Source organism: Dunckerocampus dactyliophorus, chromosome 18, assembly GCF_027744805.1.
Source record: "Dunckerocampus dactyliophorus isolate RoL2022-P2 chromosome 18, RoL_Ddac_1.1, whole genome shotgun sequence".
In the NCBI taxonomy this organism is placed as follows: Eukaryota; Metazoa; Chordata; class Actinopteri; order Syngnathiformes; family Syngnathidae; genus Dunckerocampus; species Dunckerocampus dactyliophorus.
This window is the reverse complement of record NC_072836.1, coordinates 20,827,092-20,853,309: the sequence shown is the minus strand read 5'-3', so window position 1 is coordinate 20,853,309 and position 26,218 is coordinate 20,827,092. Positions and strand designations below refer to the sequence as shown.

Below are 26,218 nucleotides of genomic sequence, written 5' to 3'. Positions count from 1 at the left end.
ATGACTTTAACTCCATGATATTTTGACTTTATTCTCATATCCTCATAACTTCTTCCACAACCTGATTTTTCAAAAATTACAACTTCAGCCGTTGTTTTACTTGTTTCTCATATTATTGTTTAAAAAATATATATATATTCTTTTAATATTTTAAACTTTATGCTGTTTTTTTTTTCTTGTTAAATTATATTTTTAGAATGTGCCGTGGGCTGCAAATGGCCCCCAGACCCCACCATGGGTTCATTCTATTTGATTTTACCAATATTAGTACAAATTAGTGTCTCGCTAACTTGCTATGATTACCTGCTGTCCCAAACAAGTCCTCCATATGCTTATCACCTGATTCAAACACCCTTGGGTGTCTAGGCATGCGAGTCTGCCCCTGATATTTACACATCCACATTGCATTATGGGATGACGACAACTCTGGTAAAGCTACACAACGACCTGGACGTCATTAGCCCACAATGCAATGCAGTTCCATTTCAGATTTTCTAGCGTTACAGGTGACGGCGCAGTGATGCGTGTATTTGTGTGGCCCAAGGGCCCAAGTCCAAGTACTGGGGAAGATGTTGCCTTGCGTCTTACTCTTAGGGCTTGCTTCACGTGCGTCATGTAGGAGACTGGTAGAGCTGCTTTAAAACAATGTTGGACTGTTGGTGCTAAGCTCATTATGAGCGTCTCGCTCGTGAACAAAAGCCAAAGCGGGGCCCTAAGCTGATTCCTAGACACTCAGCATACCGGTGGACAGACGTCCATGCGTGTCCAGTGACATGCACACCTGCTAGTCACAATAACAAACACATTGTTCCCTTTATACGTCTTTTACACACTGACGATGCAGATGATGCAACATTTGTGCTCCCTGGTTTGCATTGCCGGAACATCTGCTCACCACATGGACTCTGTTGCGTGTGTTCCATTGAGGAGGCTTCACAGACCTACGAGTGTATTGCTATGAGCGTGACTTAGGTGGTGTTTGTGTTCTTTACATCACAAAGGGAACATAACAAAATGTTTCAAAAACACAGGAAGTGTACTACAGTGACTTGTTGTGCAAACCTGGGTCAAACGAGAATAGGACAGCAGGGGGCGGGGGGGCCTTTTGAAACGCGCAAGCGTCGACTCGATGCATGTTTTCATATTGATCTTAAGCTCTTAGAATTTAGACTTTTACTGTGTAGGGTAAATGGGAAACGCAGCGCTTTCTGCCCTCAGGGTACTCCAAGCGCTTTGACAATGTTGCTGGTTCGATCCGCTGTCCTCCAGTGACCATGTCAAGCATCCTTGGGCAAGATGCTGACCTCCCCAGTTAGTTGCCTCCGTGCATGTTTTCACATGGATCTTAAGCTCTTATAAGTGATACTTGGCACTTGTTACCACATTCCACCTACAGAGGATCAAAGCACCTGAGCCATGCCGGATGATGGAGTTCCGTCCTATGACAGATGATAGTCCATAGTGGTACAGTCAAGTATTGATCCATCCAATGAGTCCTATCAAAACAATTCTTTTATGCTGCAAGAGATGCTACCAGCTGCAGTCCAGTATGATCAATAAGAAGAAATGAACAGCTATTGGTCTTGTCAAGTAAAATTACATTCAAGAACCTGTTGCACCACCAGCTAGAAGTTTTAGGTGACTGTATATATTAGAGGCCGTATTCTGATTACGGAAAAACCAGGACACTCGGCAAATAGAACAACACGGGAACCTGAGGTCAAGTGTGCCCTGTAAAGTCACCAAAATCAGCAAGTGCCAGAAGGTTAACTCATTGCTTATATTTGGCTTTTTGGCAACACCAATTCAAAACGCCACCCACGCAATGATGTGGCGTGCCCTCATGACGGTCACTGTAATGAAAGACATTTTCATCATATCAGATGACCCCAATATATTTGAGCTTGTATGTATCATGCCGATCCCGTGGAAATATCCTCAACAAATCAATCAGTTTGTACAAATCAGGAACATGTATGTTGTACCACCAAAGAGAGCCGTTCAAATCAATCATCTAGGGCCCAAAACTAACATCAATTACAGTTGATGCTAGTTGCTTAAAAACGGGGAAATCTGACTTAAATCCGACTTGTTTTTAGGACTAAAAAGGCGTCTTCTAGCAAAGAGGGCCGTCAAGCTGATTATCAATAGAGACGAGACGAAAAAAAGGAATGAGTCTTTGCCGCCCTCTAGCGGCTTTCGAGTTGCATTTCAGTTCGGACAGGATTAGGGTTTACTTCAGGGGTGTCCGACCAGGGCCGCATATGCTAAAAATCAGAGGATGCGGGGGCCACTTTGGTATTTTACATGTTGTAAAAGAAACCCATGTAGGTATGCTTACAAGTTACAGTGCATATGTATTTTGTATTCATTTAAAGAAATCTCAGCGACTGGCTGGCGACCAGCCCAGGGTGCACCCCACCTCTCACCCAAAGTCAGCTGGGGCCAGCATAGGCTCCAGCGTACCCGTGACCCTAATGAGAACAAGTGGCATAGAAAATGGATGGATGGAAATCACAAATGTGTGTTATAGGTGACAAAGTGTATTATTACTTTTTCTCCACTGCTCGTTTTTCAATTTTTTCTGTTGTTTTTCAAATGTTACTAATGTTTCAAGTGTCTTTTGTAACTTGACTGAATTTATTCCCATAATATTTTGACATTGTTCTTGTAACATCACAACTTTTTCCCAACTAATACTGTGATCTATATTGCGGAAATTACTGTGAAACTTAGTATTACAATGTTATTTTTTGTCATTATTTTTATGTTAATATGACTTTATTCTAATATTTTGTTGTTTCTGTTTCTGTTTCTTGTCGAGGGCAGATTAAAAAAAAAAGTATCTGAAAGTGATGGAGATGAAGTCATTCATCATGCTTTATCAAAGAACACATACACGGCTCCAGAACAAACAGCATCAACGGTGCCTACGATTATGTCCGCAAGTACACAGGACGTTTCATTTATAAAAATATCAGACTCTGGATGCATAGGTTAAGTCCAGCTGTATTCTGCTTCTTCTCTAGAACAAACAACCCCACAGATAAGGTTAGTACCCCCACCCTCTTCACAGAATCAACATACCTTACGCCTTTGTCTCAATAAAGCCTTGAACATTGCCTTTACCTCACATTGCACTTTCCTTCAACAAGTCCAGCTTCCGCCACAGACGTTTTGACACAAACACAACAGGCTTACCTGGTTAAAAGAAAAGAACAAAACTATGCTTATTAATAAAAATATATATGGTCCAACATAGAAATACAAGTAAGAGCTTAAGGTGGAGCTTTGAACAGTAAACAGATAAGTTATTACAGGGAGAAGAAACCTTTTGATTGGAGGATGTGCAATGTGGGGAAATGAGCCCCAGCGTAAAAAGAACGTGATGATGAAAGCAGCATTAAAAGTCTCATCGAACACAACAAGGCTCTTCACTTGCCCCAGCAAATAATCTTCATATACAGTGTAACTATTTAGTTAGTATTATTAGTCATCTTGTCAGTGCGCTTTTAAGTGATGTCAAGCAGACTTCAGCCATCTAATAAAGCTACCACCTCCAATAATACAACATAAATGACAACAGAACGGTTGGCCTCAAACGGTGGTTCTCAACTGGTCTGACAGGAGGCGACCCAAACTGTGGACACTTTTCAACTCTGACTCCTCAAATAGCTTATATTTATAAGGGGCGCAACTCGTGGCGGCGCAGCAAGACAAGAACGCAAGGTGCATTCACGGACATTGGGTCATTACGTTGTTTTATTTTTTTTGCCCAGGCCAAGACTCGCGACCCACCAGTTGAGAATCACTGGCCTACAAGATTGAGATTGTTAGTAAATGGACTTTTCTTGGAAGAATGTGGCAGGAGTGTTTGCTTGTACGGCACAGCGTGTCTGATAAGCAGGTGCTTTCGTCATTCTTCTTTACTTGATAAAAGGGAAAACCTGCACCGCTGCATTCCTTTGTGACGCACAGTTTGCTTATCAGCAGGTCAAATGGGCTCACTGTGTTATTAAATTGTCAACATACGCGGGAGCTGCGTACAAAATGTCATCGCCACACAAGGCTTCATACTGGAACGCATTGAACTCAATGAAATAACGTGAAGAAAGAATTGCTGCTTTTCCACAGCACTCTCCATGCTGACAGATGGAACGCGTGCAGTCAGCAGTTACAATGATTAAGTCCCAAAAAAAAGATGTTTAATTAAGCAACTAACAGAAGTTCCCTTTGCAGCAAAGACACTAAGGTTAAAGCAACAGCATGTATGAGGGTGTGGAGTACATTACCAAGTCTTCTGCACAGGCTCTGTGAGGGCTTATGCAAACCGGATTTAAATGAGAACTTTGTCCACAGCTAGCGGGTGGACACGTCCATATAAGGCTATTGCAGATACCCGTTCAGTCTACAGGAAGACAAGCCTGCGTCCTCGACCTACCCCTTGGTGTTCCACTGGAGTCCTGGCACGGCAAGAGATTGTGGGTGGGTGGGTGGGGGGGGTGGGGGGGGGGGGGGGGGGGCAATACGTTCTCTCATAATCCAGGACATGCATCAGTAATCTCTTACAACTAGTTGGGAACACGAAAGCAGCGAAAGGGCCCGGAGGAGGACGATAGCTCATGAACTTGATAAGAAAGTTGGCAGAACACCCAAGCTGTACAAAGCTTGACAAGGAGATCTGGGCAGGCAACTGGTTAACGGCTGCCCCAGGGCGGCTACACAAGCCCGTTAGGAGCAGGGAGACTCTGTTGGGGCGCGCTAGTAGGTGAGGCGGGAGGCCTTCATGTTGTAGCAGGGTCTGTCCGTCAGGTTCCCTGCGCCGGAGAAGAAGGCCAGGCCCTCGGATTTCTCCAAGACGACCTCCAGCTCCTGGAAGTCCTGCAGGCGGGCAACATCTTTGTCCTGGGCATGGAAGAACACACTTGCTGAGGAAGCATATTTCCACTTCCGCAGTCTCCTGGCGTGTCAAAACGCATTCAAGTGTCAATAAAAATGAAATAAAGTCCACCTTACCTTTCTCAACATCGTGTTTGGCAGCTTGCGGATCTTCTCCACATGCTCGGCACTGACGTCCAATTCACGGCAGCAGACTCTCAGCAGCGAGCGATACGTCAGCTCCTGGCGGTCCAGCTCCACTTCGATGAAGTCGTTCTCCCGCGTGTTTGGGTTCTGAATACGCACCTTCAGTACTAACTCTGCAGTGGAAGAATTGCGGGATTTAAGCCACTCGTGTTCTACACAGGTCACCAGGTGTCAGCAATGTTACATAGCCACCACAGGAAGTAATGTACAGAACAGGAAGTCAAACAAAAAACAATAATGAATTCTCCCAATGCTAACATGTGTGAGTTTATATTATGTCTTATATTCTCTTATTATGTCTACTGTATTGGGTAGCACGAGTGAAAGGTGACTAATGGGGTGTTATTTCATGTCTAGCTTTAATAATGTTAAAAACAGCATTTAGAAGGTTGTAAACAGGTTTTCAAAATATTCCATTAATAAATAAGGAACCCTACTTTGCGGAAATTCACTTCGGTCAGGTCTTGATCCGATTAACCGGGATAAAAGGAGGGATTACCGTACAGTCGCAGTTCGAATATCACTCCCTCAATAGATTGCGGTTTTTCAAAAAATCATTAATTAAATAAATGATGGCTGTTTGGTGGTTGACAACAGCCTATTATTCAATAAACATTGAAAGAAGTTATATGTAGTATCGTGGTGACTAGGCATGACGTTAAATTACATGACCTTTCACACAGCATGGAGACTGGCTACTGAGCCAGCAGAGCCGAGCCGACATGCCATGGCTGATCAAATGGGGGAAAACAAAGGTTCTCCTCTCATTCCGTGTGGAAGTGCAAAGTTATTGGCTTCTTTGTCCTTCTTCCCCACTCCGTTTGAAGCACTCTAAGTTTCAAAGAAGTAAATTGGAGAGGCAGTGATATCGTAGCCTGCGCAATGTGATATAAAAAAAAAAATTGGATTTTAAAAGTGACTATAGGGGTGTTATTTCATGTGTACAGGGCTCAAACAATAAACCCGTACTTAGAAAGTCAAACGGGTTTTCTATGCTCTAAACGAAGGACGACGGTGTACAGCTATCCAAGTTTCATTTCTACAGCATTGCTCCTTGACACGACCACATGAGGTGCCCGCAAGCCTGCTTTTCATTCAGGTGTTCAGGTAATAATGAAAGAACAGTAGAAAGAAATGCATTGTGAAATACAACATGTGAGTTGTGGACACCAGCATTTTGTTCATGTTCTGGTAAAACAAGCATATTCGCTTTGTTTGGGTTTAAAATAGGATCTGAAAATAAATGTTACAAAAATGAGTAGCTCTTGGCCATTTTCATTTTGTAAAAGTAGCTCTCACAAGGAAAAACATTGGTGATCCCTGCTTTAGAATGTGCACTCACCTTGCACGTTGACGGGGAAGGTGCTTGTGAAGAAAAACGGCTGGAATGCTGGCAAAGGCCCCCCCGGCTGACTGTAGCCTATCTGCTGCGGCACCGATTGCTGCCTGTTTACAGCCGGGTTAGCATTAGCTACCGGAGCTTGGACCTGACTCCCGCCGCTGCAAGCCAAAGCCGGGCTGGGCGAGGCCAAAGGAGGCGAGCACACGGCTCCGTTGTGCGGCACGGCGTGGTTGACGAGGTGAGGCTCGACCGACAGATCCACTGGCACTGTGCAGTTTACCACCGTGTGATTGTTGTGAGACGGGACCGAGCCCGGCGTCACACCGTTTTGCTCGGCTACGGGAACAAATTCCCTGGCCTGAACTTGGTTGTGAAGGATGGGGTTGATTGGGGGGTCATCAGAGGCCAGGCTCTGTGGCAAGTGATGGTGCTGGACTGGAGAAAGAGGGGCTGAATTGCTGTCTGTGCCTTCAGTGTGTTCCACAGATCCGTTTTGTGCAAGGTGCTGAGATAGGAGCAGCTCTGTCTTGTTGTCCATCTTGGAGTATATAAAGGGCGGGTTGGACAAATAATTGGGGATGATTGGTAACTCAGGCTCCTTGACTTCAGGCAGGTCCTCCACTTCAACTGTGGAAACATTCAAATATGTCAATATCCCAAACCAGATAACTCTGAAAACTTGAAAGTCGGACATTTGAGACATCCAGCAAGTATGTTTACGTCCGACCGGAGGGCTTTGAGGTCGCCTCTGTCAAGCTCCGATTGCTTGCATGCTACTACCTGCACATTGCATATTTATTCACATAAATCTATGAAACAGACACAAACCAGGAAGTAACTGGGGTATTGCTTACCTCCTAAAAGTCGTTTGATCTCCGGCTTGGATGTGAGCTGAGAGGCCATCTCATCCTTAGCTGTAAGGATGTCTTTGTCTGCGCCACTACTTAGTAAGTAGGACACTATGTGCTTATGGTTCCGCTTGCATGCCCAATGTAGGCACGTCCTGGTCAGATTAGAGATCACATTTAAATCAGACACCAAAACAGCAGTGAGGGGAGTTAGTATACCTGCCACCATTGAGTTAATCAAACACCACTACAAGTAATTCTTCTTAATACAAAGGGAGCTGTGTTGCAGTTAACATGTTGTCTTTTTCGTTTTTCCTTTCACTCAACATCCCAAATTAACTGCTAAAAGGACTTTGGAAGGATTAAGCCATGTTTTACCTAATTGGATAGCACAGATCAAACCTGATGCACGCGACACCCTTGAACTATAAATAAGCATCAATGTATTACAATAACTACAGGAATTTTGTGTCCGTTCGTGTTAGAAAGACCACACTCAACAGCGCGCAAACTTACCATCCATTTATTTCGTTTTGGGAGTTGATGTTTACTCCACTCTCCACCAGTGTCCGCACTTCGTCAATATCCCCGATGGCAGAAGCCTCTCTCAGTCGCTCCTGTAGTTCTTTATCCAATGAAGTGGTGGACATGTTTGCAGAGACAGCGATATTCCCGAGTTCATAGGATTTGCAAAAGCTTCTAGCATTAGCCGCCCGGGCTAAATATGAACAACTTGCTAGCTTGACTAGGTGGGGACAGGTCTGTGATGCTAATGTTAGCAGATAACAACAAATTTCTTCAGCTAAGGCGGCTTAGTAAATTGATAATTTGGAGCTTTTATAATATGATAACTCCTGACAATCCCTATTTACCCTTGTTGTTGGTTAAGTTTCTCGTGTCACATTCAACACAGGGTTTATCCACTCAAGCTTATCGGCGGTATCAGCGTTCCGTCAGCGGGTTGCCAGAAGCACCGCCGCCTCATCGGGGGACACTTTTAGATGGAACAACAGCTACGCAACTGTAGTTCCACACCACTGTGTAGCCCGATTGACAATTGTTAGCATTTATTTGTGTCATATGTATTTATTATAGATCATGTATTGTTATTACGTTAAGGGATTTCCCTTGCAAATAATTATCGCAAAATATTGCTTGCTTTTTCAAAATCTGTAATATGGTTGGATTCTTCCATTTCTAAATACATGTGCTTATCTTGAGTGTGTACAAATGATATACATATATATTGTGCTTTTATGGTTGTGGCTTTCTTTTAAAGTAAGAACACAATATTAGAGAATTGCAATATTTTCTTTTACATACCATTCATAGCACGTTTCCAGTGTGCAGTTTGGTGTTGGGTTCCATTTCCGGGTCAAAGGCCTCGGCTTCACTTAGCAGTAAGTACAGGATGACGTCATCGGTGCCGCAGCTGCCATTTTGATTCAATGTACTTTGGGAGCATTAGATGGTGTGAACTGGATCTCCGCGAAATATTGTTGTGTTTAACATCAGTACTTCAAGTTAAGCTTGAAAATGCTTTCCGCAGCCCAACTGCTCGATGAGCTAATGGGCCGAGATCGAAATTTGGCCCCGGACGAGAAGCGTTCAAACGTCAAATGGGACGACGAGAGCGTAAGTTAGCATCCTGTTAATGTTAGCCGTGTGAGTTTGATAGCTAACGAAATTAAAAGACTTGAGTTTGGAGACGGGATTCTCTTTGTGTCGCTAACATGTCTTAACGATAACTATTTAATATAATGGGACTAAAAACCCAATTAGACGCAGCATGTCGCGTATAATAACATACACACACGTCCATCCGTTGTTAGCAAGTGCGGCGCAGCACGAGTGTCTGCTAAGGCTAATGCTAATCTTCAAAATGAGGCACCCTTTACTATAAATTTACATTCTAGGAATTGTTCTCTAGTTGGAACACGTTCACGTTAATAACGTACCTGAAGCTATCACGTTTTTGTGATCAATGTAAGTTATAAATGTAGGTGAGATTTGAATACGATGAAGCTAAGTACATCTCTTTGCTGCAATTAGGTATGTCGATACTACCTGTGTGGCTTCTGTCCAGCGGAGTTATTTACAAACACACGCTCTGATTTGGGTAAGTCAAACACATGTATACAATTGCACTTTACAGTTAATGCATCAAAGTTACGGTTGTAGTGGATCTCATTTGATTGTGTTGTGGCTCGTATGTGTATTTTTTCTTGGCAGGCCCCTGTGAGAAAATTCATGATGAAAATCTTAGGAAAGTGTAAGTTTTAGAGGCGTTATAACACCTCACTTTGTTTGTTCCCTTTAGTGTAACTGATTACAATTATTTTCCCCGTGTCCAGTTATGAGAAAAGCTCACGGTTCATGAAGGAGGGCTACGAGCGGGACTTTCTGCGCTATCTGCAGTCACTCCTGGCCGAGGTGGAACGCCGTATTCGCAGAGGGCACGCTCGCCTTGCTCTCTCTCAAGCTCAGCAAAATTCAGGGGTATGTGGGGTTTTTTTTGTTAAACACGTATTTTGTGTGTTATTGTGTTATCATTATGCATATGCATATGTTTCTCACAGCAGGCTCCTCCTCCGGCAGGAAAGAATGAGGAGAAGGCTCAGGTTCTAACAGAAAAGATCGAGGATTTAGTTGTGCAGGTTGGTTGTGAACAATGCACAATAACATTCACTTGTTTTTCCATTCAAATGACTGGTTTAACTTCCCCATTTTTGCTGTGGCATAGATTGAGGAGCTGGGCTCTGAGGGCCGTGTGGAGGAGGCTCAAGGAATGATGAAGCTGGTAGAGCAGCTCAAGGAGGAGAGGGAGCAACTCAGCGCAAACCCTTCGGTGAGTCATCTAACTCAGCCCTGCGAATTATGCTCTCCAGTTACTGTGGTTTCCACCCCGAAATTTGCTGATGTTCTTCACATGTTGTGCTTTTCATGCATTCATTCTTGCTTTGAAGGAAAACTGCACTTTAAAAAAAATGCCCATCATCCACAATCGTCTTGAGACATAAGCACACCTTTCTCATTTCTGTGTCTTCTCAATATGTAAAAACAGCTGAAAAGAGGCAGCTCATTAATGCATGTAGTGGAACACACTGGCACTGTGGGCAGGTGCCAGGTTATGTTGGAATATGAAGTCAGCATCTCCGAAGCATGAAGTGCTGCAAGATCTCCAGGTAGTCATCTGCATTGACTCTGCACTTGATATAACCAGCAGATGACATGGCACCCCAAATCATCACAGACTGAGGAAACTTCACACTGGACTTTAGGCAGCTTCTGTCTGTGAGAACAGGACCTTGGACCACTGGCCAACAGTCCGATTCTTTTTATCCAAAGCCCAGGTCAAACGTTTGTTTTTGTTTTGGGGTTTTAGGATACGTCTGTGTTGTGAGCTCAGTCGAATTTTTGAAGCGGCTCTACTTCAGAATTTTCTTAAGCTTCTGGTCATCTCTCCTGCTTGTGCAGCGTTTCCTCCCACATTTTCATCTCCCAACAAGCTTTCCTCTTATTTGCTTTTGAAACGGCACTTTGAACAGCCAACTCTTTCAGAAATGTCTTTGTTTTTTGCCCTCCTGATCAGTCAGGTCAGAAGCCTTCCCCATGGTTGTGGTTTGTGAACTGAACCAGGCTGACAAGTTTTTATAGGCTCAGGGAACCTTAACAGGTGTTTTGAGTTAATTAGCTGATTTTTAAATTAGGAAACTGAGTACTTTGAGACTGAGTACTGTCAGAATATTCTAATATTATGACACATGGATTTGGGGGTTTTCTTGAGCTGTATGCCATCAAAATCTAAATCACAGCATGCACAATGAACCTAGAATATATGAATATGTGTTTCAAAAGTTGAATGATATTACGGAAGAAAATGAACTTTTTATTAACACGCACATTCATGCTAACATGTAATACTTGCAGAACTTCCTTCCTGTGCACATTGATTTCATATAACAACATAGAAACGATTGCTACACCTAGCGTTGATGTTTCCAAACTCAAAAACACACCAGCAGTGGCGGCAGCTCCAATATGCAGCGTTACCTTTCGTTAGTGGCCTGAGGCATTGTGAGCACGGCGCTGACTCCCTGTGAGCGAGTGTGGTGGAGCTAGTCGCGAGCTGGCTCGTAGCTCGCAGGTGTGTTGTGGCAAGGTGTCACTATGCCAGTAAAGTAGTTGTTCAGTGTAACAATGTTAATAACAATGTCGCTGTAGCTTGGTTAATACGCAGGTCACATGCAAATGGGGCCTTGTTGGTGCTTTTTGGAGGTTTTCGGAAGGCTTTATAGGCGGTATAGGTGCGCCCCATTACGTGCATTCTTAGCTGACTCCTTTTAGAACACAGAAAAGAGAGACGTGTGTTCATGTCTCACATAAGGATTGTGGATGATGGGCAAAATTCCCCAAAAAAGTTCACTTTTCCTTTGAAATACTGTAGTCTTCCCTAACAATTCTGAAGCTTCATGGGTTTCCAGTAGTTATGTAGCAAATGACATCATTCCCAACTGATGTAGCACGTTACTTGTCATTCAGACCATTGAGAGCTTTGCGGCCCAGGAGAAACAGATGGAGGTGTGCGAGGTGTGCGGGGCCTTCCTGATTGTGGGTGACGCGCAGTCTCGTGTGGATGACCACTTGATGGGAAAGCAGCATATGGGCTACGCTAAGATCAAATCCACTGTGGAGGAGCTAAAGGTAACAGCACCACATTTTGGAAGGATGGGAGTAACAAAAGCTGTCGCTATGCATTTTAAAAAAACAAATCACTGCAATTTTAAATGGTCAATTGAAACACATTGATGATCATTTTGTTATAAATAACTTTCTCGTTTGCTTGACTACCAACAGGAGAAGCTACGACGCCGCTCAGAGGACCCTCAAGGTGAAAACCCGGTCGTTAAGAAAGACAGAGAAGAGCGTGAGCGTGAGAGGGAGGAGCGGGAGAAGAAGCGGAAAGAGGAGGAAGAAAAGGAGAAGGAGCGGGAGAAAGAACGTGAGAAAGAGCGGGAGAAGGAGCGGGAGAGAGACAGGGACAGGGAGAGAGACAGGGACCGGGAGAGAGACAGGGACCGGGAGAGAGACAGGGACCGACGGGCACGCCGAAGCAATTCCAACAGCCGTCACTCCAGCCGAGCATCAGACAGGAAAAGGAGTCGCTCACGTGATCGTCGAAGGTCCAGGAGCAGAGATAGGGACCGTAGACGCAGCAGGTACCTTGCACCTTTTTTTGGCAAATGTTTCTATAGAAACGTCATGCTTGTGCATTGCTGACATTTTGCTAATTCTACAGGAGCCGTGATAGAGACAGGGAAAGGGACAGGAGACGCAGCCGTGACCGCGACCGCTCTGACCGGAAGCGGCGCTCCCGCAGCCGCGACAGGAGGAGGTCGCATAGCTCAGAGCGCAGGGCTCACCGCCACCGCAGCCGCAGTCGGGACCGGGACAGGGAGAGAGATAAGGAGAGAGACAGGGATAGAGACCGAGAGAGAGAGCGGTCATCCAAGGACAAAGGTGACGACCCATGCCACGTACTCTCACAACATGTCACATGGGCTCTCCTACATTCTACTAACCAGCTGACTTTGCTCGTGTGTTTTCCAGACCGTAAATCATCAGAGGAGAAGAGCAGCAGCTCCAAGAAAGACAAGAACTCTGAGAGCGATGCAGATGCTGTCAAGGCTTCAACAGAAGTGGAGCCCATGGAGACAGAGGCTGCTGCCGTGGCCTCCCCCCCCCTCCTTAACGGCCAGCAAGAGCTCCTCCATTCTGAAGGTGACACTCAGTCCAATTAAAACTGATCTGATAGGACCTCAGATCAGACTCAGGTAAGTGCGTCCTTCTACTCACCCACCCTCACTCCCTGACTCCCACACACTCCCCCACCGTTCCCACATTGCCCCCTCTTCCTATGCACCTCCCTCCCTCCCACTTTTGTGCCTTTGCATTCACTCAATGCTGATAATGTTTGTCTGATGTACCATATCCTGTTTTTGAATAGTGCATCATAAGTATGCACTGAAGATGAAGGACTAGGCTCGATGAATGAGAAGAAGGTAGAAAAAATTCACTCAAAGCCAAGAGGGAAAGGCCAGTGTAGCCCTGAGCTAACATGCCCAGAGGTACCCCTCGTCTTGTATCGGTTTTCATCCTTCAAGTTGTTTGTCTTTTTGTGGACAAAAGTAGCAGAAAAATCTTCATGAATCCAAGCAATTTTCCTGCTTGCTTTTTTTCTTCCAATTGGCAGTATTGATTTAATAACTTGTTCAGCTACATTTGAAAATACTCCTGTGTGTTTATATGTGCCCATAACAGGGACTGTTTTTATCCCCTTGTGTAAACACACAAATACTTTGCCATGGAATCCCTTATTGTGCCTGATAATGACATGCAGTGTGTGTTTCTTTTGGGTGGGTGGTGGATGGGGTTGTCATAGTAACCGGGGGGGGGGCTAACGTTACTAACTGGAGGGTAGGGTTTATCGCATAATTTGCAGCTGACTTCCACACCTCACACAGCGTTGGTGTTGTGAGCGAGACCACATGTGCAAAGGGCAAATTAAAAATCATGGATACTCTGACTGTCAAACTGTGCAGGTACTCACCCCAGGTACTCCTTTCTATACCCACATCCTTTTGTGAATGCTGTTGCCTGTCAGAACAACATGAACTTGAGAGCTTGACTGTGAAATGTTTGTCTGTCGTTAGCTTTCATCATTCAAGTATCGGAGCGAAAGCTCCTGCTTGGTTTAGCATTTGCCATAGGTTATGTCATAGTTCTCTGATCATTTCTATGTCACATCTGTTCACTTTGATCACAACTAAGGGAATATCAAAACAGCTGTGACACCCGTAAACATTTAGTTGCAACGTGGTGTCAGGCTTGCTAGACATTGTTCAGGAATGTTCAGTCAAACGCTGACAAGGCATCAGATGTGTCAGGATGTTTTGTAATCTTGTTAGTGTGATGCTTTCTTGAGATTATTGCTGCTCCTGTAGCAGACATGTTGCAAAGCAGTCGCTGAGGTCCCTTGCTAACATTCGCTTGTATGAAAATGTTTGCCCAGCAGGGGAATCCGGGATACCCGACGGAGGAAGAACAGGAGATCACCCCGACCTCACCTTCACCCCGACACTTGGCCGCTTACAAACAAGGTGATCCACAAATGCGTAGGGGCTTATTTAAAGTCAAGAACATACATGTGGAAATGAGGAGCGAGGGAGTAAAAAAAAAAAACAACAACACTGATTTTAATGTTTCTATGTGTCAGTCTCATAGCTGGATGAGGGTCGTTGTGGTTCAATTGTTTAATTTAGGAGGGGCCCCGGGGGGGGGTGGTCTAGACATTAGACAGACTTCACTTAATACCAAACTCGGTAGACAGATTTTTTTGTGTGAGAAGCTCCTTTTTCTCTGCATTTAGTCATTAAAAACAGTACTTGTGGTTTATTTTGGTCTGTCGGGTCCTACTTCACTTTCCTGATTTTTTTATGTTACTTTTTTTTTTTTTTTTAAAGACAGTTATGTAAAATGTTAATCCAATGACAAGGCGTGGCTCTTTTTCCTCCCACATTGAGCTCGCATTGATTGCTTCTCTTGCTGTTTAAAAAAAAAAAAAAAAAAGATTTTTCTTTTGGATCAAATCATTTTGACTGAAGACTGAAGGCGTGTTTAGGTTTACTCTGCTTTTAATGTCCATGTGGTCTTGAGGAATAAAAGGTAAAAACTTGTGACGACTGTTCCTTTCCTTGGCTGCATGTTGACCACATCAAGTAAATAGTGTGTGTGTGTGTGTGTGTGTGTGTGTGTGTGTGTGTGTGTGTGTGGTGGTGGGGGGGGGGGGGGTCACAAGATCTCTTAACTAAGAAAATATTCCATTAACATTGATTTGATATATTGTAGAAAATCATTTATCATGGTTGGGCCTGGGCCCAATTAAACACATACGTCAAAGTTTGTTCGTTTTTTGGCATTACTTTTTTTTTTTGTCATTTTCACAAGTTAAGCAAGAGGTACAGACGGTATTTATTTTTGGAACAAGGCATTTTTGGTGTGTTAGTAAACGTAAAATCCACATTTTTACTACATATTAATTTAAATATTTATTTCAACTCTCAAAAAGGTATACGACTGCTTGACTTAGTTTCTAAAAAAGATGCTACTCATACATTTATTTTATTTTTTTAGCAGTGCTGAACCTGCCTGTAGAGTGTCAGTATAACAGCAGAGGGCAGTATGCGTCCATGTTTCATAAAGATCAAACCATGAGGCCAGTGGCTGAGCTTATGGGTGGCCGTGGTCACGCCAGTTGCCACTCTCACGGCTGGGGGGCAATTTTGACAAATGCGGCTCTGTGGTGCACAGAGCAGCATGCTCCCCCCCCCCCCCCCCCCCCTCTCAATGAACCATATCTGGCTCCGCCCCTGCATGAAGCGCACGCCAAACATATCATGAGGGCTCACATTGTACCTTCCGTTGCAAGCAGCAAGGATGAAACCCAGTTATGGCCGCAGTCACTAAAAGAACATGAATTCCCCACTCGGCACAGTAGTCAGCTCATACGAGCCATAGACTGGGCGTACTAATGTGTGTGCCACTAAATAGTCCAAAGAAGAGAAAAGTGTCTCTCAGCTCTTACACAATTAATCTGCGCTCGTGGTCATGAGGTGACGCATCATGCAGGCGATGCTACAGAGAAGGCAATTCATCAATGCTGTCACCTTGCTGATTAATGACAGAGACTCCCAACACACACTTGCAGCTTTTTGTCAGCTTGTCAGTCATATTCCCACGAAAGAATTAGATTCCCCCCCCCCCGTCTGTGCTCATACTTCCATTAACATCCGTGCACAGCTGCCACGCTTATATTCTATTGGCTTAACGTTTCATTACTGTTGCAGGAGATACTAGGATGCCATGCAGCCTTGCAGGCATGCTGCACACACACATACACACACACACAAACACTACACACACACAAACAACTGTGACTACGAGCTTCTTCATCAATGCTAATGCATTTCACTTTAAAACACAAGAAAATCAATGCTAAACAATTTAAATCAAACCACATGCTGTATGAATTATTATGGTCTATATATTCTTTCATACGTCGTGCCCCAACGCGCCATTAGTCATCCCCGTCTAAAAGGCACTTTCACTGCACGGTGACGTCACACATTTATTATAAAGGGAATATGGGTTACTGCATAGAGCGGCACCATTATCAACAAAAAAGCTTTTTTATTACACTGGCAGACATGCTGCACCCCCTGAACTGTCAGTCAAAGTTGACAACATGAAATAAACACTGGCTGCTCACATAATGCTTGGGCCTGGTTACTTTACAACCTATTTAATAAGTCACCCAAGCATCCACAAGTCAATTGCTCCTGTGTTTCTACTGTCAAAAATGAAATGAAATGAAATGTTGCGTCATTCTACAAGATGCATGTGCCGGCCAGTGGCCACTAAGGTTAGATTCTTATCAAATGATGTACCTGCATGAGTAAATATTCAAGAAACTCCTCTGGGTGTGATGCAGTGCAGTTCTACATCATTGCAAACTCTCGCCATCATAAAAAAGAAACAGCCCAAACGCGGTCCAATTTGGAGTTTAACCAGCATTTTAAAAAAGGCCTCATCATGCATTACATCCGACAACTACATAATGCAAGCAAACCTCATGAGACTGAACTCCAGTGTGGTTTGCTTTTTTTTCTTTGACTTTTTGTTTTTGTGACGGCACCACAACTCTTAAGCAAACTGGACGTATTTTCTGCCTAAATTAAGCATTTTAAGAATAAAACTGGCTAAATGAAGTAAAATACAAACGAGGCATTCACAAGACGTATTCAAAGACGTTGTGATATGTAGTGTTGTACACTGGTCACTAGGTGCCAGCAATGTTACCATAGTGCTCGTGAGACACACAAGCACCAGACTTGATCGCCAGAGCAACAGGCTTTTATTGCCTTTATTGGTAACACTTTACAACAAGGAACACAACATTACAGTAGTTAATGAGGAACGAACCTCCCTAACCCTAACCACTACTCATTAGTTCCTCATTAGTTCCTCAGTAACGACCCTAAATGTATGTGCCTTAGTCATTCGTTCCTCAACAACAACTCTATTTTTGTGTACCTTACTGTAAAGTGTGACCCCCTTATTTAATGATCTGTCAACAGGCACAACAATCCCTAACACGGGACACTGTTGTGGCAGTAACCCACGCCAAGCTAAAACTCAACTCTGAACCCTCCACATCACTTCCTGTCCGTCCCCCACTCATGTCCCCGAGCATTGGAACACATTGACAGCAACACATGAGCACTAGTCTAATTTGTCTTATTTTCTCTTATTATGTATTATATTGGGTAATACGCGTGGAACGGTGACTATGGGGGTTCTATTTCATATCTCGGGGGCTCTAATGTTAAACCATATTTCTGCATCACAGAAATTCGCTTATCGCAGTCGGGACTGGAACCAATGAACCACGATAAACTAGGGATTACTGCACAGCAATGCCAGTAACCACCACCAGGTGACAGTCTCACTCTGCAAACACCTTCTGTTTAGTTTCCATCATATCACGTGTCGTCTTAGTGCAATCGTTTCACTTTGTACTCCTGTTGTTGTGTTTGCCGTGGTTAAGTAATACCATACCTGTATGACAGGTCTGACATTAGACTGCACAGGTGCATCTTTTCTGCAATAAGCCACACAAATTCTGCCTAATGAGCTACTGTAGCAACACAGCTAACACCACCATTTTGCTCCACAAACTGTAGTAGACTCAAGTTCGGTCATGCCGGTACCATGTGGCGTGAAAGCAACGTTAGTATTTACACTACACTCAAGTCTCACGCCTTCAGCAGATGGCTCCACCACGGGACTGGGCTCCACAACGAGAAATAACCGCCCAGCGTCCCTCTCTTTCTGCCTTCCTTCCTGACCCGTTTCATACTGCTCATGCAGTTTTTTTATTTGACTGGGAGTTCTGGCCCAAACTTACCCGCCGGGCGCCAGGAAGCCTGGGCAGAGCAGCCAGAGGGTTTTCACTCCCACCTGACCATCAAAAGCCCTTTTGAAGGTCACAGCAAGGACGAGCCTGTCCGCCATGACCCTCCCTCAAGGAGCTGAAGATGGGTGAGGGTGATAAAAGGATGACATTTAAACAAAAGGATGGAATTTGGCTGAGGGGATATCAGTGTGAATGCTTGTTTGTCTAAATACGCCCTGTGATTGGCTGACGACCCGTCCAGGGTGTACCCTGCACCCCAATGAGCATATGCGCTAAAGAAAATGGATGGATGTGGAGAAAACATGGACACGGGGGAAACACAATCAAACAAGTACGTTCCAGACCAACAATGGGCACACGTGTGAAACATTATTCAGAACGAGTGGTGACCTCTGATCTTTCAACAACATGGCATCCAAAGAAAAACCAGTAGAACAATGCAACTGATGTTCCACGTGAAGGTAATTAGAAATCATTACTAAAACAAAAGGCACGTAACGTACAAAAAGCCAACACCAGCATTACGACTGAGCTAAACGGACACAGGAGCTGAAATAGTAGGATGACACGCACGCAACGCAGCGCTGACATTGTTCAACGTCACCTCTACGCATGTACGCGCAGCATCAACATCTGCAAACAGGAATGACGTGGAAGGAAGATAGAAAATACAAGTTGGAGAACATATAATAGAAATCTCAGTCCCTGTCACACGGCACACAACTGTGGTGCGTTCAAGGACCGCCGAACAAAGTAGCCGCAACGCCCGAAAGACACATTCTTAGGGAAGCACACAGAACATCCATCCATCCATCCCACTTATCCTCACTTGGGTCGCGGGTATGCTGGAGCCTATCCCAGCTGACTTTGGGTGAGAGGCTGTGTACACCCTGGACTAATGAATGAGTGAATGACACAATAAATAAAATGAACCTGATCATTTTATGGGCCGTCATATATTGCCAGGTGCACGCATGCCTCCAAACAGGCAGGAAGAGGGTTCAGTCTGTGCATTGGTTTCAGCACCTTGCCGTGTTTGCTCCATAGAACAACGCCATGAACGGAGTGAGCCCTTTTGTCAGTCATGCAGTCTCTTTGTCTCAGTGGGTGGAGGGGGGGCCACAAGCATACACACAGAGTGCAGAAGAGTGCAACGTAGTAGAAATGAAAACCCGTCCCGTTCTCGTATGTCATCTCGTCTCGTGACACTCCGAATGGTTCAGTTGATGCTCAGTTATTGAAACGGGTTTCTTTCTGTTTTCACTTGATATTTAGGATTGAGGTGTACTGTATAAAAGCAACACTAATATTTATTATTCATATTTAGGATTGAGGTGTACTGTATAAAAGCAACACTAATATTTATTATTCATATTTAGGATTGAGGTGTACTGTATAAAAGCAACACTAATATTTATTATGAATATTTAGGATTGAGGTGTACTGTATAAAAGCAACAAACTGTCGACTGTCTGCCATTAGTGGAGCCACAAACGCCAGGAACAAAGTGATGTGTTTATTTGCCAAGCTGATGTTTCAAGGCGGGCATCATTAGAGCGCCATTAACAGCCCAATATTAGGCATCCATTGCGGACACCTAAAGGCGTCTCATTAGAAGTTGCCGTGGGGGTACGGGGGTGTCCACAGTGCTTTTATTACTTTACTTTGTCTGCTGCGGTTGTCTTGGGTTCGCTGTTATTGACCCCCCCATTGTCTCCCGATTGCCATTGAGATCAGCACGTCTCCAACGCGAAGGCCCGTAATGTCTTATCGATTCAATACTGTTTTATTGTTCCATAACTTTAATTACATGTCAGGCTTTGATTGAACGTGAATGAAAATGCAGCACGGAGAATCATTGAACTGCACAATCTAATGAGCCGCTTTTACTTGTGTTAATTCCCTGATAACGCTTACATCACGTGCAAGCCTCCTGCGTTCACCGCCATCTTTTACCCCGTCCGAGAAAGCGCTGAGGATGCGGTCTCGTGTTCCGTCTCCCCAACCCCTTTTCTTTCATGGCACGCATTTCCACCTTATGAATTATGTATGTGATTAATTAGGCTCATCATGACAGCGTATGGTCAATTGCTAATTCCCTTCCGTTCCAGTTCAAACAAAAAAGCACCACCCTTGTACCTCCCTCCCCCCACACGGTTGGCTGTGTAATGGATGAGAGGGATGGTATTTGTTGCACCCCCCACGGGCCTGGCGCATGGGAATACAATGAAATAACAAGATAACAAGATAAAAGCCTCGCGTCGGACTTCAAAGCGGAACGACAGCATGAATGGAAGCGTGGCATCTGCATGCGGGTGATTTCATAGAACCAGCTTCCTTCCACGGAAGGCGGCGGCTCGAACCGAAAATACATCCATCGGATGACGTGCGTAAACATATACTCATGAATATGGTGGTGGGAGTATACAGACGTCTTACTTGACATGCTACTGATGCTAACAGCGGAGCCTCAAGGGATCCGTTGACAAAAACAAAGTTGGGCATCAGAAGTTGTTGTAGCAAAAGTTACACGTCCTCATTTTTCACGATAAATGACATTTGTGGCGCCCCCTGTGGCTTGTGCTCACAATGCTTCGGAAGACGAACTGGCGTACACGTAATACCGATCTCGCCAACGTTTTAGAAGCACTAAACCGTCGATGGCTTACGGCCGTGCCCTTTTGCTTGGTGGCGGCCATATTTTGCATCCAGTTTTGCTCAGATTTGACAGACGTGTGCTCAGCAGCCCCTTTGTGTGTTCATGTGCGAGGGAGTTGCACCCCCACCTCTTCTTCTTCTTCTTCCTGGTTTGTCCTTTTCCATGGTTGCTTTCCCTGACACGCCACTCTCACTTGACACGCAGGATGTTGGATCTTTTGAAAGAAGCGTTGGTATTTATTGGTTCAAATATTGAGGCGAGCCCCCCTAGGGGCACCTGGTGAGGTGTCGGGGGTGGGCGTATGTGCGGAAATACTGTATTTGCAGTCCTTGTTGGTTTGAAATGCCAGTGAACCTTCTAACTCTGCGTGCTGCCCCCGCCCCCACGTTCAGCAGCAAGTAACCTCCAGGTGGAAGTCCTGCACTAATCTGCCGGATGCAATCTCCCAGCTGAAGGTGCTGCCACATTAGCAGCTATTGATCGGCGCGGGGCGTACAAAGCCGTCACGTGCATCACGGCTACAGCGGAACGTACGTACGTCGTCGTGACAGAAGCAAGGGAATGTTTTGATGCGCGGGTTGAACTGATGCGATAACCGCTCTTGTGCTGGGCTTGATTACAGCGGGAAGCGAGGGGGGGTTGCTGGGAGGAGCCGTGTGCTTTCTGTATCCTTTGGCCTCTTATTGACCGCGAGCTTCAATAGCTGGGTATCGATTGTCCCCCTTCCCCGCCGTGGAGATCAGTCATGCACCTGTCCACTGATGCTCTGCGGCCAGGGCTGTGCTTTATGCTCACCAAGCAGGCAGATTACAGAGACGGGCCACTAAAGGGCCGAGTGCAAGATGAAACGCGAGCTTTGAAAGCGGCGGCACCGGCGGCATCGCATGCTACGTATTACTACAACGCTACTGTGTTTGTATACGCGTGTACTGCTTTACTCATTTCTCATCAGCGCCCTGTGGGAGGCACGTAAGTGTGTGTGTCTGGCAGATGTTGTGTAATCATGCAAATCGACACCATGCACTCATACTGTATGCTAGCAAGTAAACTACCTTTTAATATATCAAGCAGCACTAAAGAGGATTACCAGTCAAAAGTCTGGAGACACTTTCAATAACATGGTGAAGTGTCCCTAAACTTTTGACTGGTAGTCCTCTTTGTTGTAGAGTGCACAGGGACTCGTGCAGATGATGGACTACGACGACATACACTTGCAGTCAAAAGTTTAGAGACACTTTCTCATAAAATAACATGGTGAAGTGTGTCTAAACTTTTGACTGCTAGTGTATGTACTGTAGTTGTAATCCATCATCTGCACGAGTCCCTGTGCTCTCTGCATAAACTCTCTGAGCATAAACCAAAGCTAATTCTCGTTATCATATTTTTTCTTGCGATATTCAAATAAATGAAATCATCTGTCAACAGAACTGGAGAACATCTGACTCGCCAAAACAAGCAAAATGGTGGACACACCAGATATGGACCAGCACATTTTGAGTGGCCTTTTATTGTGGCCACCTGTGCAATAATCGTGCTGTCTAATCAGCATCTTGATGCAGTATGTGCTTGTGTGTGCCAGGCTAGAGAACACTTGACTCCCCGTAACGCTTGAAACGAGCACAGTGGCCGATTTGGCTTCAATCAAAAATTAAATGTGACGACATTTTTTTTTTTTTTTTTTACTAAGAATTGTATTAAAATTTGACGGGGAATACCTGGCTTAGATTGAACTTTCCTAACAATAATGTGAATATACTAATTCAGGGGTGTCAAACTTTTTCCAGCGTGGGCCACATCACAAAATCAACATAAACGGTAGAATAATACAACCTGTGCATGTAAGCAACTAAATAACTACATAACAAATAAAAACATCGAAATAATGTAAGCATTCAGTACAGTGTGCATGCGTGTTTGCGTCATCCATCAACTGAAGATGTGATATTCACAATATGATATTACTTTAGAATATGTTTTCATCGGCCATACATCAGTTTTACCGACTATTTCTTGTCCCATGTCGTCTAACGTGTCATTAGAAGTTGTTCATGTGTCGCAGGACTGCAACACACAGTCGTGTGCAATAAAAGCGTGCATTTCAAATCAACAGAGGTGCATTCACACGCACACGTACAAAATGCTACACGCGTGCTGTGACCGAGGGTGTGGCCTAGTGTCCTTGATCCTGATGACGTGAAGGAGCGCTGACATTTGCAGCCACGCGCACCGAGATGGAAAACGCCGTGCAGACCCACAAACACCTCAGGAACACGAGCGGGTCCTCCCAACATCTCCAACGGCTCATGAAACAAGCTCATGTGCTGCTACGCCGCTCATGTCGACATCCCCTCTTTTTCAGGATTCATTTTAAGGGTGAATCAAAACCAGTTCTGATGAAACCACTTCTTGTAGGCCGGGGTGCCCAAACGCTTGGCATCAAGGAGCACGTACCCCGAAGGGAAGGACGCCAGGGCGCCTTTCATACTTGGGAAAGAAGTTATTCAAGAAAAAACATCACGTCAGCTTTGTGATATCGGTGAAAAAGCCTTGATTGATATCAACTTCACTCTTTGCTTTTTTCCCCCGTTTTTTTTTTTTAATTTTCCAAATATATGTTTTTTAAATAATCTTTGTAAATGTTCTTCTTGTACTATTTGGACTTCATTCCCATATTATAACTTTTTCCCACCTAATTTTCCAAAATGTACAACTTTATTTTTTTGTTTCACAACTTTTTTTCTGTAATATGTCAACTCCACGCCAATAAAATGATATTTTTCCTGGTGATGCGACCACTTTATTCCCATAACATTGGAATGTTTCTCATTAGAAAACCACTTTTTTTCCTCTTCATATTTTGTCTTAATTCTCATAAGATTACAGCTGTTTTTTTAAAAAAAACTTCTGCTAATTATGACATTATTCCCGTAATATTTGATTTTTATTATAATTTCTTTATTATTATAATATTATATATAATATACATTTATATATATTAATATATAATATAATATATATTTATTATAATCTATCTAAAATGCCGACACTTTTTCCTCATATCATCTTGTTAAAGTCGTAAAATGGTAGCTTTTTCTCTTCATATTTTGTCTTTATTCTCATAAAATTACAGCTGTTTTTTTCAACTTTTGGTAATTATGACATTATTCCTGTAGTATTTGATTTTGATTATTATTTTTATTACATCTAAAATGACAACATTTTTTCCCTCATATCATCTCGTTAATGTGGTAAAATGTAAACTTTTTCTGTTCATATTTTGACTTTATTCTTGTCAAATTGTTGGTTTTGTTGTTGTGATATATTTTTCGGTCATTGGGAAAACGGCCGCGGGCCGCAGTTTGGACGCCGGTGTGTCATGCTTGGCTCAGAAAGTGGTGAGCACGTGTGAACGTTACCCCAGCGAAAGAACGTGTGCTCAGTGTTGGTCAGAGTGAATTTAAGACGGCAGTCGAGATGAAAAAAGGGAAAAAAAAGTGAACTTGACGACCTTTCGGACCATCTCGCGTATTTGATTGATGTGACATTTTGGCCGCGACGGTTTTTCACTTTGATGGAAGCTGAACTAGACGAAGAGCGCCGCAGCGAGTGAGCGCTTTTAATGCCTCATAACGTCCCGCGGTGGTGCCTCGCCATAAATCACAAAAGGGAGATTTCAAGCCAGCTTGCAGACGATCGGCAGGAAGCACCGTCAAGAGACGACAGCGGAGTCAACAACACCAAACAATCCACGCTTTGCTGTGATTGTATCACCGCATAAATGAAGCGAATTTCCCGACTCCAAACCGTGTCGGTGCTCGGGAGAAACATTCATGGCGCCCCCTTGTGTTCAACATCAGTACTGCACAACTCAAATCACAGCCACGTAAAAATGCGCAAAATATCGGCAAGTTATTCTTTTGGCGCGTGCTCACCTCCCACTCGTCTTGCAAACGCAACAGGACGAAGACTCGTGACCGATTTGGAAGCGTTGGCTCCCGTTTCACTTCCTGGGCGTCCCGTGGATGCGGGACATGCGCTCAAAGGCCGAACAAGGACGCGCTTGTGGTGCCGCGCCACTTTGGAGGAAGTCCACAGGGGCGTCCAGACGTGTTCCTGCGAGGGCCACAGAGTGAAAAGTGAAAGGATGCAAGACGTGACGTAGATTTCAAGAAAAAACGCATGTCAGCTTTGTGATATCGGTGAAAAAGCCCAGTTTTGATATCAATTTGTTTTTCCATTGTTGCTGGGTTTTAAAAAAACAACTAAAAAAACTTCAAATATTGACACATTTTTCTTCTGCGATCTTTGTAAAAGTTCCAGTATGACTTAAATCCCGTAATATTTGGACTTTATTGCCGTAATATTAGAACTTCCCCCACCCCCGACCTAATTTACAACTTTATTTTGTTTTGTTTGCTTCTTTTTCTTTAAGATTTCAACTCTGCCACTAAAACGGCGTCACATTTCCTTACCTTTATTCTCTTAAAATTGTGATATTTTGAATATTCTGAAAAACAAAATGACAGCTGTACTTTTATGACAATAAAGTCAAAATATGGGAATAAAGTCAGGAAATTTACAGGAACAAAGTTGAAATAGTTGGAAAAAATTAAAAAAACAGCAGAAATTTGACGAGAAAAAAGTCAAAATTTTACAAGAATAAACCGGAATATTAAAGTAATGTGATTTTAGCATATTAAAGAAAAAATGCATTATTTTGGAATATTATGAGAAACAAACAAAACTAAAAAAATTTACTTGTACGTTTTGGAAAATCAGGTTGGGGAAGTAGTTGTAATATGATGGGAATAAAGTCATAATATGTTGGGAATATGATGGGAATAAAGTCATAATATGATGGGAATAAAGTCATAATATGATGGGAATATGATGGGAATAAAGTCATAATATGATGGGAATATGATGGGAATAAAGTCATAATATGTTGGGAATATGATGGGAATAAAGTCATAATATGATGGGAATATGATGGGAATAAAGTCATAATATGATGGGAATAAAGTCATAATATGTTGGGAATATGATGGGAATAAAGTCATAATATGATGGGAATATGATGGGAATAAAGTCATAATATGTTGGGAATATGATGGGAATAAAGTCATAATATGATGGGAATAAAGTCATAATATGATGGGAATATGATGGGAATAAAGTCATAATATGATGGGAATAAAGTCATAATATGTTGGGAATATGATGGGAATAAAGTCATAATATGATGGGAA

General features: G+C 43.7%; 2 protein-coding genes across 4 annotated transcripts; one reads left to right on the top strand and one right to left on the bottom strand.

Annotated features, from left to right (window-relative positions):
- Nucleotides 1–1,589: 1,589 nt before the first annotated feature.
- ankrd40 (ankyrin repeat domain 40) lies at nucleotides 1,590–8,283 on the bottom strand. The gene is made up of 5 exons (XM_054758544.1): nucleotides 7,792–8,283; nucleotides 7,282–7,430; nucleotides 6,428–7,054; nucleotides 5,017–5,198; nucleotides 1,590–4,905 (listed from the first exon to the last, which is right to left on the bottom strand). Exons 1-5 carry the CDS (start codon nucleotides 7,923–7,925, stop codon nucleotides 4,762–4,764), a joined length of 1,236 nt encoding a protein of 411 aa, XP_054614519.1. The 5' UTR covers nucleotides 7,926–8,283; the 3' UTR covers nucleotides 1,590–4,761.
- A 405-nt stretch (nucleotides 8,284–8,688) lies between these two features.
- luc7l3 (LUC7-like 3 pre-mRNA splicing factor) lies at nucleotides 8,689–14,636 on the top strand. 3 transcript variants are annotated; one of them, XM_054758536.1, is made up of 11 exons: nucleotides 8,690–8,910; nucleotides 9,328–9,394; nucleotides 9,508–9,547; nucleotides 9,630–9,774; nucleotides 9,855–9,932; nucleotides 10,019–10,123; nucleotides 11,818–11,979; nucleotides 12,133–12,494; nucleotides 12,575–12,795; nucleotides 12,886–13,109; nucleotides 14,351–14,636. In XM_054758536.1, exons 1-10 carry the CDS (start codon nucleotides 8,812–8,814, stop codon nucleotides 13,074–13,076), a joined length of 1,470 nt encoding a protein of 489 aa, XP_054614511.1. In that variant the 5' UTR covers nucleotides 8,690–8,811; the 3' UTR covers nucleotides 13,077–13,109; nucleotides 14,351–14,636. The 3 variants fall into 3 exon arrangements, with proteins under 3 accessions (XP_054614512.1, XP_054614511.1, XP_054614510.1); XM_054758535.1 differs by having other exon boundaries at nucleotides 14,348–14,636; XM_054758537.1 differs by having other exon boundaries at nucleotides 8,689–8,910; nucleotides 9,858–9,932; nucleotides 12,886–14,636.
- Nucleotides 14,637–26,218: the final 11,582 nt, after the last annotated feature.

Coding starts and splice junctions, on each gene's coding strand:
- luc7l3 (XM_054758536.1), top strand. CDS start 8,812: ATGCTTTCCGCAGCCCAACTGCTCGATGAGCTAATGGGCCGAGATCGA. Junction 10,124..11,817: donor AACTCAGCGCAAACCCTTCG/GTGAGTCATCTA, acceptor CTTGTCATTCAG/ACCATTGAGAGCTTTGCGGC. Junction 11,980..12,132: donor CCACTGTGGAGGAGCTAAAG/GTAACAGCACCA, acceptor GACTACCAACAG/GAGAAGCTACGACGCCGCTC.
- ankrd40 (XM_054758544.1), bottom strand. CDS start 7,925: ATGTCCACCACTTCATTGGATAAAGAACTACAGGAGCGACTGAGAGAG. Junction 7,431..7,791: donor CAAAACGAAATAAATGGATG/GTAAGTTTGCGC, acceptor TAATCTGACCAG/GACGTGCCTACATTGGGCAT. Junction 7,055..7,281: donor GATCAAACGACTTTTAGGAG/GTAAGCAATACC, acceptor ATGTTTCCACAG/TTGAAGTGGAGGACCTGCCT.